This window comes from Danio aesculapii, chromosome 12, assembly GCF_903798145.1.
Source record: "Danio aesculapii chromosome 12, fDanAes4.1, whole genome shotgun sequence".
Lineage (NCBI taxonomy): Eukaryota > Metazoa > Chordata > Actinopteri > Cypriniformes > Danionidae > Danio > Danio aesculapii.
This window is the reverse complement of record NC_079446.1, coordinates 34,879,061-34,892,388: the sequence shown is the minus strand read 5'-3', so window position 1 is coordinate 34,892,388 and position 13,328 is coordinate 34,879,061. Positions and strand designations below refer to the sequence as shown.

Here is a 13,328-nt window from a genome sequence, read left to right as displayed (position 1 = left end):
AGTAACAACATCCTTTCTGCTGGATGAATCTAGCTGTACGCGGGAGTTACCGCGTTTACAACCTGACGTCAGATATACTTATTTAGAAAAACGGAAATTATGAGTCCACTTGACTGTTATTTCCCTGCTATAAAAGCACCATGCTTATCGTAAGTTATACAACGTTCCCGGGGTACTTGTTTGAAAGGAAATGTTTTTAATAAGTGGATGTAATTGGAATTAATTAAGTGTAAAGTTCGTTATGTTTGGTATAGAATATATTCATGTTTTGGTCGTAGTGTTATGTAAACATACTGACAAAGCACCTAATTAACTATGTACGTTAACCTGTCACGTCTGGTATGCTTACATCGTGTACTTCCTGCAAGAGTTCTACTATGACAAGTTGAGACTTAATTTTTTCCAAACCAGTGATATAACTTCTCTTGAGGCGTACAGACGGCACAATAGCAGCTGACTCAACATGAAACAAGACACCTGATTCACGTGGCTTCTACCTGCCTGCTGTCACGTTCTAATTTGGTGTAGAAATGATGCCTATTCTCTTTTCATAAGGGTGCTTTATAATGTAGTCTACCTCAGTCATTCTACACATACAGTAAATGTACATGTTAAATACATTTTTTAATTGTACAACCTTACTTTTTTCCAACTTCTAAATGGCAAAATAGATTTTAAATTGTATTTAAGAGTCAAAAAAATGATATATAAGTGTTTTAAGTTTTTTTTATTTAAAAGTAAAACTAAATGACTATATTGAATTAATATGGTAGAATACACTTTTACATTTTTTTACATTTCTAATCTAATTTTATATGATTATATAATCATTTTATACTTAAATCCTGCTCAGTAGTTTTTTTAACAAAACCATCAGCTGTCTATAGACATTATTTCCAGCCTCTAAATGACAAAACAGATTTCAAATTGTATTATATATATATATATATATATATATATATATATATATATATATATATATATATATATATATATATATATATATATATAAATAAAATTATATATAATTAAATATAATAATAATAAATATATATATATATATATATATATATATATATATATATATATATATATATACATATATAAAATATATTAATTTTACAAAAACAGTTACATATATATATATATGTAACTGTTTTTGTTAAATTAATAAACATATTTTGAATGAATATGCTATAATATACTTTTAAAAATATTCATTCTAATCTAATCCATATTTTTACAATTTAATTGTATGTAATGTAACGATATAATGAAAAAAAAATGAAAATAACATTTTTACTATACACTGTGGATGCTACAGTTTATATACAGGGGTGGACTTAACCAATAATCGAGGTAAGCAGCCGCTTAGGGCCCCAGTGAATTAGGGGGCCTCGACCAGTGCCAAGAAACCTATATTAATTATATAGCTCTTTTATTAATTTTCTATCATATGTTGTAAAATTAGTCTATAACCATTAAGATTTTAACGGTATTACTTCTTTTTAAAACCTGGGGTCCTATGAATAGTGAACCGTTTCTGCACATGCAAATATTAAAATCTAATCACAAATATCACTAATTAACTGTTATATAGTTTGCTTGTGAAGTTGTTGTTTATTTGTGAGTTTATTGTATTTAATTTTACATTAAGAAAATAAAGGTTCCACTTAATATATATATTAATATATATATTAATATATAGATTAATTTTTCCTTAGATTTTTTATTAATTTGCAAATAAACTGCATATTATATATATATATATATATATATATATATATATATATATATATATATATATATATATATATATATATATATATAATATAATATGCAGTTTATTTGCAAATTAATAAAGAATCTAAGGAAAAATTAATCTAAAGAGAAAGAGTTTTAATGCTAGGGCCCTAATACCTGGAATTGCTTAGGGTCCCCAAATTACTAAATCTGACCCTGCTTATATGAGGGTATTTTATGCATATATCAATTCTTTGTTCAGTAGTTTCTTTACAAATTCATCAGCTGTCTATAATATTACTATAAACACTGTATCTAAACAAGTGAGTTTGTGAGTGCTGAGTTACAAGGAAGTGTCATCATCGCCCTGTTTCGCAACTGTCAGTTTTACCTGTGTCACTATGATGTGTGCAGGAAAATGACCAAATAATATTTTTTTGCTCAGCACCCAGCTAATCTAGCCGGTGTTTCATATATGAAGGGACAGCCCGCAAATCCCTTTTAAATCCCTTGAGCACATGGTTTGAATAGGGATGATGAGAGGGAAGGAGAGCGGTGGGGAAACGCACGTAGTGCCCTCGTACAGCGGCGCATCATTGGCTGCGCGTCAGCGACTCGAGTGATTCATCGGTGACAGAGGAACCGGCTACCGGCAGATCAGCGCTCTTCAGCCACACAGAAAGATGTGTGCCATGCGAACGTGATGGTCGTGGATGCAAGGAGCTTCATCAGAGAAAAAACTCAATCATAAAACATCGTTAAGGTATGTTTATGAGGACTGATGCCTTTAAATGCGTTCTGAGTTAATGATTGGGCGATTTTTGCGCGTGCGTCGGGTTATAGAGGGGATGCTGCATGCCGGTGGGCGGCTATGGAGATTGATTGACTGATGAAAAGTAACAGGTTTTTAGGAAGATAGAAACATATATAACATTCTTGTGTTGATAATGTTATGAATTATAAATATGTCTAATAATGACAGCACGTGTCGTCGTTATCAGCATACCTATACTGCCATGTTGTTAATATTGAGTTTACCGCACGTGGAATGATAACGTTAACCGTCAAGTAGTCATGTTTACTGTCAGTTAGTGCTATACATTGTTATACAGGGGAAACATAGATACACTTACGTGTAGTAGCTATTTACAGTATGTGGAATTACATTCTTCTGGCGGTGCCATCTTATTGGTGGAGCAGAGAGAGTATAAAAGTCACGTTTAGCACGTAGACCAGAGAGCTCCGACACATCAGATGCTGTTCATGCAAGTATTTCTTAACCCACTGACAGGTATGGGACGATGAGTAACAGGTATAATGTTTTTAATAAAATCTTAAGGTTCGTCTTGAACTGCAATTTTAAACAGGATAAGCTTAAAAGTCAAATTAAATAATAAGACACCACTTTATTATGTAGGTATATGAGCATTTTTGTTAACACTTCTTTAAAAAAAGGTGTTTATATTCTATTAAAATGTCAAAGAAGACTATTGTCGTCTATAACGAGCAGTTGAATAATACGGTGTCTCATCCTCAAATGACCCAAACTGCTTCAGCAGCCTGTTGTCATAGTTACCACCTCAAGCAATCGATTATTTTAGGATCATGTTACTATTAAAAGCTAAAAATAATAGCTGCTGGCATGTGCAGTTCAGTTCAGGTCTTGTGCAATCTACTAGTTAATAACATCAATCAGGTGAGTAAATTGAGGACCAGTGACCTTGCTGTGTTGCGAGGAAGGTCAGAGGGAGAATGCATATACGATATAGATCTGCCTTAAAGGGATAGTTCACTCAAATTTCTTAATTCTGTCATCATTTACTCATTTCAAAGATTTGAATTTCATGTTAAACAGAAAAGATGATATTTTGAAGAAAGCTGTAACCCTGTAACCATTGACATCCATAGTATTTTTTTTTTCTTCTAATAGAAGTCAATGGATTTCAGCTTGCTTTAAAGTATCTAATTTTGTGTTCAACAGGATAACGAAACTAAATAAAAGGACTAAATAATCAATTAAAATGTCTGGGTGAACTATCTCTTTTCAGAATACCTAAAAAATTAAGTTCAACCTAAATAATTAATAAATAAAGTCACAAAATTTTTAATAAACTGAGAATCACCCACCTAAATAGGAATGATGTTGCATAGGCTTTAAGGTAGGATAAATATAATTGATCACTAATCTTGCTATTGCACTGCTAACGACAGATTAGAATCAGCCCCTTTCACTAATTAGTATGGCCAAGACAAGAAGCATCCATAATTAACAAACAACCCAGTACCAGCTGTGACCTGTTTCAGACAAACAATTCAGTGGCCATACATAATTACATTGACGATAATTTATCTTTAACAAACATATTATTCCTCTTTAGCATATTTTAATCCTAAATTATTAATAAATTAATATAAAAATATATGGGTAAGAACAATATGAGTTACTCAATAGCATGAGAGCTGATTCGGCTCACTGCACTCAGTCTGTAGCACCAAAGACGATGGTAGCACATGTCCCAAATGTCAGAGTCTTAATTTAGGATGTATATCATGGCTCTGGTAGGGTACAGGGTTTTGTCATGGGAGGTATTCCCTCTTGAGTCTCCACCCCCTGCTTGCCCCCTAGGAAAGGTAGATATGTGAGAGGTTCGGAAAGAGAGTCAGTTTTCAGAGACCCTAGGCGAGGTAGGTTGCACATACTGTACAGTACATTGGTTGCATGACTTACTCTTGGCTAATATAGTTGCTCTACATCATAGCTGTTGGTTAACTAATTTCCACTGGGTAACACGTTGCACAGCTTTGTTTCTGTTTAATTGCATGTAACTAAATGGAAGTGTGTGTGTGTATTATTATTATTATTATTAATAATAATAATAATAATAATAATAATAATAATTTACTTTTTTAAATCTGTGTCTACTTGCGCTTTATTGTCATTGTGCTACATGTGTGAACATTGTGTATTGAAATGTCATGTCTTGAAGGACCACAGTGGGATAGTTAAGGGATGGTTAACCCAAAATTGAGACATTTTTAATCATTCATTCACCCCATACTACTACCAAACAGGCTTAACTTTCTTCTGTGAAAGCTGTAAACCTGTAACCATTGACATCCACCCTAGTATTTGTTTTTTCTACTATGGAAGTCAATGGTTACAAGTTTTTAGATTTAGAAATGCCATATTGTTTTCAACAGAAACTCATTAAGGTTTGAAACCACTTGAAGTTAAGCAAATTTAAATTTTTGGGCGAACTATCACTTTAAACATGCTTCGTGTTGTCTTAGGTGTCACACTGAGGTGTTTTTTTTATCTTGATCTTTTAATTGCTATACACAATCTCATTCAACTGTTTTTGTCATTTTTAAGTGTCAAAATCTACATGCATATTGATCTTCATTCTGTATCTATGACCAGATGTCCATTAGCTTGTTTTGAATGAGTATGTATGGGCATTCATTGATTAGTGTCTTGTTTAACGAGTCCTATAACACACTTGCCCTTTAAGAAGGTCAGTATATGAAGACTGACCATTTTGACGTTGCTTTAAATAGAAGTATTTGCTAAATTCCAGACTACATTGACCTTTGTTGCAAATCAATGTATTTAAGTTGATGTTTTCTACATTGTGTAGAAATGAGGAGAAATTGCAAGCAATAAGACAATCGTCTTCAGGAAGCTGGCCAACAGCTGGCTGGCAGCTCCTCGTGTTGAGAGACATTTGAAAGGGCATGATGTTTCACACATTGCATTGTAGGTTAGAAAAGTGTCTGCTAATTCTGGTCCTGGAGCACCCCCAACCTTACACTTTTAGGATTCCTCCATCTAACACCAGTGATTCAATGCATTAGCTGTGGCAGTATTCCATGATCAGAACTGGCAGACTCTGTGTTAGGAGGAACATGGTTTACGCTTATGCAAAAAAAAGTACTAGTCATGCCTTTTTTTGATACTTTGTGTATACTTGTGGCTGTGAGTATTACATCTAACATGTTGTACCCAGAATTACGAGAGCAGCTCTTGGCAGGAACATGAATGAGGGAGGGTGTGAATTCTGTATGCAGGGAAACCAAAAAGATCTTGCTGTACTGAGATGTTAAAAGAACAAGCTGTATGAGGCATACTTTTGGCAATTGAGCGGTAATGATTCTTTAGCTGTAGCCAGTTTAATGTGGTTAAAGCATTTTTTGATGATTCAGACAATTCTCCGTACACTTGTATGACTTAATTAAAACACTACAGTGTAGATTAAGGCTGGGTCATATGGCACAAAAAAATGCAGTATTGATGATTTCCCATATTGAACGATAATGTTATACGTTTCGAAGTTGTTAATGCTTCCAGATTTAAAAGAGTACCCCAACAATGACTGAAGTCACAAAAATTAGAGGGTCCATTTAAATGGCATAACATTTTTGGCTGATAATTTTTCGGTAGGTGAAAATTCGGTACATCTCTAATATGAACTAGGGCTGCAACTAACGATTATTTTAATAATCGAATAATCTGTTGATTTTATTTTTTCAGGTGAATCGGATAAAAGAAAAGCATTCATTTCCAACCCTTTATTCAAAAACAGAATTAAATCTTTAGAAAGTGCACAAACATGTAGTCCTTAAACATCCCTGAGCTAATAATTAAAAAAAAACTTAGTAGTTTTGTCCTGTTTTCAATCCAAATATCTAAAAAAAAAACCGTCTTAAATCAAGATCCATACAAGGCACATGAAATCGTGTAAGAAATTGTCTTAGTTTTTTTTTTTTTTTTCGGAAAACAAGTAATTGTTTGCTTAAAATAAGCAAAACATTTTGCCAATGGGGTAAGAAATAATCATAAAGAGAATCTCAAACAGAAGTTTTAATCATCACTTTTCTCATGGCATTTTTTTTTTTTTTTTTTTAAATTATTTTTTTTTGTCTGTTCTTGATTTTAAGATTTTTAGATATTTGGATTGCAAAGAGACTAAATGACTAAGTAAGAAAAGCATTTTTGCAGTTTAGCTATACATGACAACAGATGGAAAAATGAATGATCCAAAAAAGGCAGGTGACTAAAAATGCTGCATGGTGGTGCAGTGGGTAGCACGTTCGCCTCGCAGCAAAAAGGTCGCTGGTTAGAGCCTCGGTTGGGTCAGTTTCCTTGTGGAGTTTGCAAGTTCTCCCTGTGTTTGCGTGGGTTTCTTCCGGGTGCTCCGGTTTCCCCCACAAGTCCAAAGACATGCGTTATAGGTGAATTGGGTAAGCTAAATTTTGTGTGTGTGTGTGTGATGGGTTGCAACTGGAAAGGCACCCGCCTATGTGAAACATATGCTGGATAAGTTGGCGGTTCATTCTGCTGTGGCGACCCCAGATTAATAAAGGGAATAAGCCGAAAATGAATGATGAAGACAGCAGAAGTCAATGACTCATTTGAATTATTTAGCCTGACATGTTTACTGCTCCAAAATATTTTAAAAGTTCTCAAAAGAGAAAATGTATTTGGTTCAAAGGGGGAAAAAAAACAAAAACTTTTTACCCAGACATTTAAAAAGAGCATATATCAGAGCAGTAATCACAATACCGTGGTACCGTGATATTTTTATCCAAGGTTATCATACCATCAGCATCGTATACCGGCCCATGCCTAGTGTGAACTGCTCCCACACCTTGGATGACTAGGGTTGCACATATTTCTATGCCTTTGCCATGTTTCTTTCCTCTAACGTTACCTCCGCTCATTTTTTTGCTCCATCCTGTTTATGAGGTGCAGAAGTCTGCTGGCATCAGTGTGCGAGAGAGGCAGAGTGCGTTCGCTCTGTGCTCAACTAAATATTTATTTATTTTTTCTTTATTAAATCAAGAGTCGGGCGACAAGCGTCGTTTTTGAAATTCGTTACCAATGCTTTTAGTAATCAATTTTAATCGATTCATTGTTGCAGCCCTAATATCAACACACCTTTTTAGATTCCCATTGTTGCACATTTCTGCCATGTGATTGGCTCTTGAATCAATATAGAGTAAAAGTCCAGAGCTTATCATTGTTACTGATACAAATTTGATCACAGTTCGATATAATATCGCTTATTGGCCCAGCCCTAGTGTGGATTTGGAAGTGCTGGAAAATGTTTTAATTATTTTTTTAAATTTAATTATTTTTATCAAACTTCGTTTTTAAAGTGTTTAGGGCTCATGAAACTTTTACATTTTTATTTGAAATGTTAACTTTTTTTTTTTTTTTTTCCTCCTCTTCCCTCCCCAGTTGAGACCTAGCCTGTACAGTTCATCATGGGTGGAGCAGTTGTAGACACTGGTGACAGCGGGGTCAAAGCACCGGATGGAGGATGGGGTTGGGCTGTCCTCTTCGGCTGCTTCATCATAACCGGTTTCTCATATGCCTTTCCAAAAGCAGTCAGCGTATTCTTCAAAGAGCTTATCCGGGAGTTTGGAGTGGGCTACAGCGACACCGCTTGGATCTCCTCCATCCTTCTCGCAATGCTTTATGGCACAGGTACTGATCGCATGGATATACAAGAACTTTTTTTGGCTCTAGTACAAGTATAGGCAAACTTGATCCCAGAGGACTGGTGTCTCTGCAAAGTTTTGCTTCAACACTAATAAAACACACCTGAACATGCTAATCAGTGTCTTCAAGAGCACTAGAAGGGTACATGTAGATATGTTTAGGGTTGGAGCAAAACTATGCTGAATGCTGGCCCTCCAGGACTGAGTCTGCCCATCCCTGCTCTAGTACTAGGGGTTTTCAGACTGTACAATGTCAATTGGCTGTGGTCTCAATCTCCAATCTTGATTCTGGAGGTCACTGTCCTGTAGAGATTGGCTCCAATGACTAATGATAACTGGACTTGGTAATCAAGTTATTCTGACTCAAGAAATGGAAACTGTATTTTGGTACTGAACCCTGTGAGTGACTGGGTTTGTCCAATATTTAATCCTGTGGAATATTAAGTTCTTTACCAGGGGCCTCCCTTATTTGGGTGTACTTGGGATCAAAAACCTGTTATGTTGAGTAAACTTTGTGCAATATTTAATTTAAGTTTTCAATATCAGAAATCTAGCTTTTCGCTAACTAAATTCTTGGGGGATCTCCAGAATGCATTAATTTGTTGCAATGATCTTTGCCAATTTTGGTGAACAATGGCAAATGTGATGCACCTTCTTCAGAGTTCAAAAGTCATGTCAGTGTTCCTTTTTTTTTTAAATTTTTTTTTTATTGGATTTCTAACCAAGGTATGCTTGTTACAGGACCTTTATGCAGCATCCTAGTGAACCGATTTGGGTGTCGCCCTGTAATGATGGTTGGAGGTCTCTTTGCCTCATTGGGTATGGTCTTGGCATCATTTGCAACCAACATCATCCACATCTATCTCTGCACAGGAGTCATCACAGGTGAGCACTCTTATTTCAATAGTGCTTCTGAAATGCTTGCTTTCAATATTAACTCAAATATAATGTACTCCAGGTTTGGGCCTTGCTCTGAACTTCCAGCCATCCCTCATCATGCTGAACAGATACTTCAGTGAGAAAAGGCCCTTGGCCAACGGGCTGGCTGCAGCTGGAAGTCCTGTGGCTCTGTGCTGTTTGTCTCCACTTGGGCAGGTTCTTCAATACAAGTACGGCTGGCGTGGAGGCTTCTTGATCCTTGGAGGATTGCTGCTCAACTGCTGTGCATGTGGAGCCCTCATGAGGCCCTTGCTGGCACCCAAAAAGACCAATGAAGTTGAGGAAAAACAAAAGGAAACAAAACCTAAGCCCAAGCTTCTTGACTTCACCGTCTTTAAAGATCGTGGCTTTTTGATTTACACCATTGCTGCATCCATTATGGTACTTGGTCTTTTTGTGCCTCCTGTGTTCGTGGTAAGCTATGCCAAGGAATTGGGCAATGAGGACACCAAGTCTGCCTTGTTGCTCACCATACTAGGGTTCATTGACATCTTCGCCAGGCCCACAAGTGGCATCATTGCTGGGCTCAAGTGGGTGAGACCACGATGTGTCTACCTCTTCAGTTTTGCTATGATCTTCAATGGCACCGCTGATATTCTCGGCTCCTTTGCCAAAGACTATGCATCTCTCGTGGTGTTCTGCATTTTCTTTGGGATCTCCTATGGGATGGTTGGAGCCTTACAGTTTGAAGTGTTGATGGCCATTGTGGGAACTGAGAAGTTTTCCAGTGCTATTGGCTTGGTGTTGTTGGTCGAAGCCATTGCCGTGTTGGTGGGACCACCCGGAGCAGGTTAGTTCATCTTATATTTTTTTTGATAAGTGTTCATGCATGCCTATTGAATTGATCAAGAATGTCCATTCTTGCTCCTGGTGGGCAACTGTTCTGCACCATTGAACTTCTACTATAATGAAAGGCACACTAGAAACTATGAAGCAAATTGGAACTAATTTCTGCAGGAAGAATACATGTTTGGCCTATTGCCTACAGTAACCGTCAACCAATGACTCTTGTGTACTTTAACAACCTTTTGTAGCAAGGCCTTCTAGTTATGCAATACCATATGGTTCCTTATTTAGAATGTTTTAGACCCCTGAACTACTGCACTGTAGTTGTCCTAGCATTGGCAGCTGCTGCTAATAGATCACCCCATGACCTGTCGTGGCCACCACCACAATTCAATCCATGTGGGGAGTTCATATCATAGTTCTCTTGTTTCATTTCACAGGTCGCCTTCTGGACGCCACAAAGAACTACATGTACGTCTTCATGCTGGCTGGGTGTGAAGTGGTCCTCTCTGCACTTGTTCTGGCCATCTGTAACTTGCTCTTCATCAAAAGGAAGCCCCAACAGCCTGATCCTCCAGCCAAGATGGAGATGGCCATTACAGAGACTGAGATGGAGGAGCTGAACAAGGCACCAAAGGACGACCAAGACAATGGAGGCAGTGCAGAGAATGGAAAGAAACAAGCCATTGAACCGGAGACCAAGACAACATCTGAGGATGAGGTCAAAGAGCCAGAAAACATAGAGGTGGACTCCATAGAAGTGGAAAATGCTTCCAAAAAAGTGTCCGAACCAAATGGTGTGGCTGTAGAGCCAGAGTCCTCTCTGTGAAGATGCTAGAACATTAGAAAGGATGGCACTTCCCCTGTAGGACTCAGGGATGTGTTTGATGTTGTGGTGTATGCTTTTTGTATCACGCTTCCAGTGTGGTTGCAGAGGACCGCTTTCAGACCTGCTCTGCAGTTCAGATGTAGCCCATGCATCAAGAGTTATTGATTTTTAAGGCTGATCACTGCCTAGTGGGCGATCAGGCTCTTACCAAAAAGATTCTGTATCTACTGTGGCACTAGATTATTTATTTTTGGTCAGGATCCACTCCACATCAGAGCAGGTCACCAACAATATACTGAAGAATAACAGCTTGCTTCTACAGTATGTGGCATTCAGTGTTTGCTAATGTGGATTGCTGGTTTGTATCCTTATCTATTCAGTTTTTAAACTGGTCCTGGGAGAGCACAGATTTTTAAAGGTCATGACAGTCCTGCATTTCAGACAAGTTTTTAAATTGGACTTTGTTCTAGAGCAAGGGTGTCAAACTCAGTTCCTGGAAGGCCACAACTCTGCACTTGAACCTAATTAAACTCGACTGATCAAGCTAATTGAGTTCTCCAGGCTTGTTTAACCTATGGATAAGTGTGTCGAAGGATTGGAACTAAATTTTAGAGAACTGCGACGCTCCAGGATCTGAGTTTGGCACACTTATTCTAGAGGAATGTAGAGAATTCAGATATGCTGGAGTATTTTTGTGACTCAAAGTATATAACTGTTTTAAGACAAGCTTCTATATTTTTATAGTGGTTTTTATTTGCTCTTAATGTTAGTTTTAACTTTCTGGTGTAGATGATCAGTATTTTTATCAAAGTGTCGTTGTCAGTTGGCAGCTACACTTCATATTTGGATCTATATTCATCTAAATGTCAGTGTTTTCAGACCAATTGCATCAATCAGATGGAGTGGACCACAGCTTGTACTTTTTTGATTTATGTAGATTTATGTAACCGCATTTCTTCTAGTTTGTTCAATGTTGACTTGCTTTTTTGTGGGATATTATTTTTGTAATGAACCTAATAGTACTTTATGAAGAGTACAGTACAGAAACTCTTCTAAACCATACCTCATTTTCGCTTTCACCAGCAGTTTGTGAGTAGGGACCCTCTTCTGTGTTCAGACACTTGAGCTATTTTTGGTTGTGCCTTAAGTCTTGTAGCAGTACACAATTTGTGAAATATTTAAGAAATAAATGCACCCTCTCCACTCCATCTTGATTCATTTTTTTTATGGTGTTTTCAAAGTATGTTAATTATCATTTTAAAACCTGATGCCAACATGCTTCAGTCCAAGCCGTCACTAACATTCAATTAAAACTGATTCATTATATTACTGGGAATAAACGGAACAGTCTGGAATTTTTAGTTGAGAGTTAGAAATGCACATATTAGGACGTAAAAATTGTATATGACCCCAATGGTTTACTTGTAAGAGCTGGTGGGATCTAGTCCAGATCCTATTAGCTCAGGATTTGTGTAGTATTTTCAGTTCGGTTGAGCTGGTGTCCATCTGCAAAGGCATCAGGCCTTTTAACACCTTAAGTAGTGGTTCATCTGAAACATCGAGACACATGCGGTGATCAATCCTCCTTATTTACGACAATTTACCTAGTGTGTCTTTCCAAATCTGTAATTCCTCTAAACAGTGAGAGATTTGTGTCACTTCAAGTCTGTTCATGCAATTTCAAAATGGATCACAATTAACCTTTAAGTTTAATCCAAGTCTCTAGAGAAGACCTAGCCAAACATGAAAGATTTACTTGTTAACTGACAATAAAAATGAATTTGTTCAGGAAGCTCAAACTTGCTGTGTTGCACAAGAATTAACGTCTAGTTTCAACATGTTAGACAAGTCTGCAAGAGTTTGAATAAACAACTGAATCCTGTGACCATTGTTTGGTGGTAAGGATAACCTAAATTTAGTTCTGCTCATGTAGTTTTCATAGAACTAACGGTTTCATTTTTAAGTTTCATAACTCTTTTAAAGCAGCGTTTTAGGTATTTTTCAATAAAGAGACCAAACCCGTCGCATCAATTTATTTTATAATTTAAATTATTATGGTGGTGAATTACTTGAGGCTTATCAGTGTGAGTAAATGGAAATTTTACAATGTAAGCTGCACTCCATATTACATACAAATTCAGGCCTTTTCACAACAACCTGTCATAAGTTTGCTTTAAATGTTCTGTAAGTTTTTGACTCTCCCAAAGCATAAAAATATATGTTTGCACATATTTAAGAAACATGCTAAGTGAACATTCTTGTTTATCTGAAAAACGATGCTGAAGTCAGTTATTCTGCTTTGAAAATGTGAGTTCAAACTCACATTATAAGCATTTGACATGTACCTGAGGTGATCGCTGTCATCAAGTTTTCTGTTGTTCAGCTCGAAAAAAAATAGAAGCCGTTTCTAAAATATAAATTTCAGGTGTTGGTTAGGACAAAACTCCTTTTAATATGGAAAATATTCCTTCTGTTGTGTGCCGTTGCTTTTATTTAAACACGACTTAAATCAGCGTCTGACAACCTG

At 36.6% G+C, this 13,328-nt stretch overlaps 1 protein-coding gene across 2 annotated transcripts; it reads left to right on the top strand.

Moving 5' to 3' along the window:
- Positions 1–2,346: 2,346 nt before the first annotated feature.
- Positions 2,347–12,009, top strand: slc16a3b (solute carrier family 16 member 3b). Of its 2 annotated transcripts, none has more exons than XM_056470056.1 (5): positions 2,347–2,506; positions 7,985–8,233; positions 8,989–9,132; positions 9,206–9,976; positions 10,413–12,009. In XM_056470056.1, the coding sequence occupies exons 2-5, from the start codon at positions 8,011–8,013 to the stop codon at positions 10,799–10,801; spliced, it is 1,527 nt and encodes a 508-aa protein (XP_056326031.1). In that variant the 5' UTR covers positions 2,347–2,506; positions 7,985–8,010; the 3' UTR covers positions 10,802–12,009. The 2 variants fall into 2 exon arrangements, with proteins under 2 accessions (XP_056326031.1, XP_056326032.1); XM_056470057.1 differs by lacking the exon at positions 2,347–2,506 and adding an exon at positions 4,393–4,428.
- Positions 12,010–13,328: the final 1,319 nt, after the last annotated feature.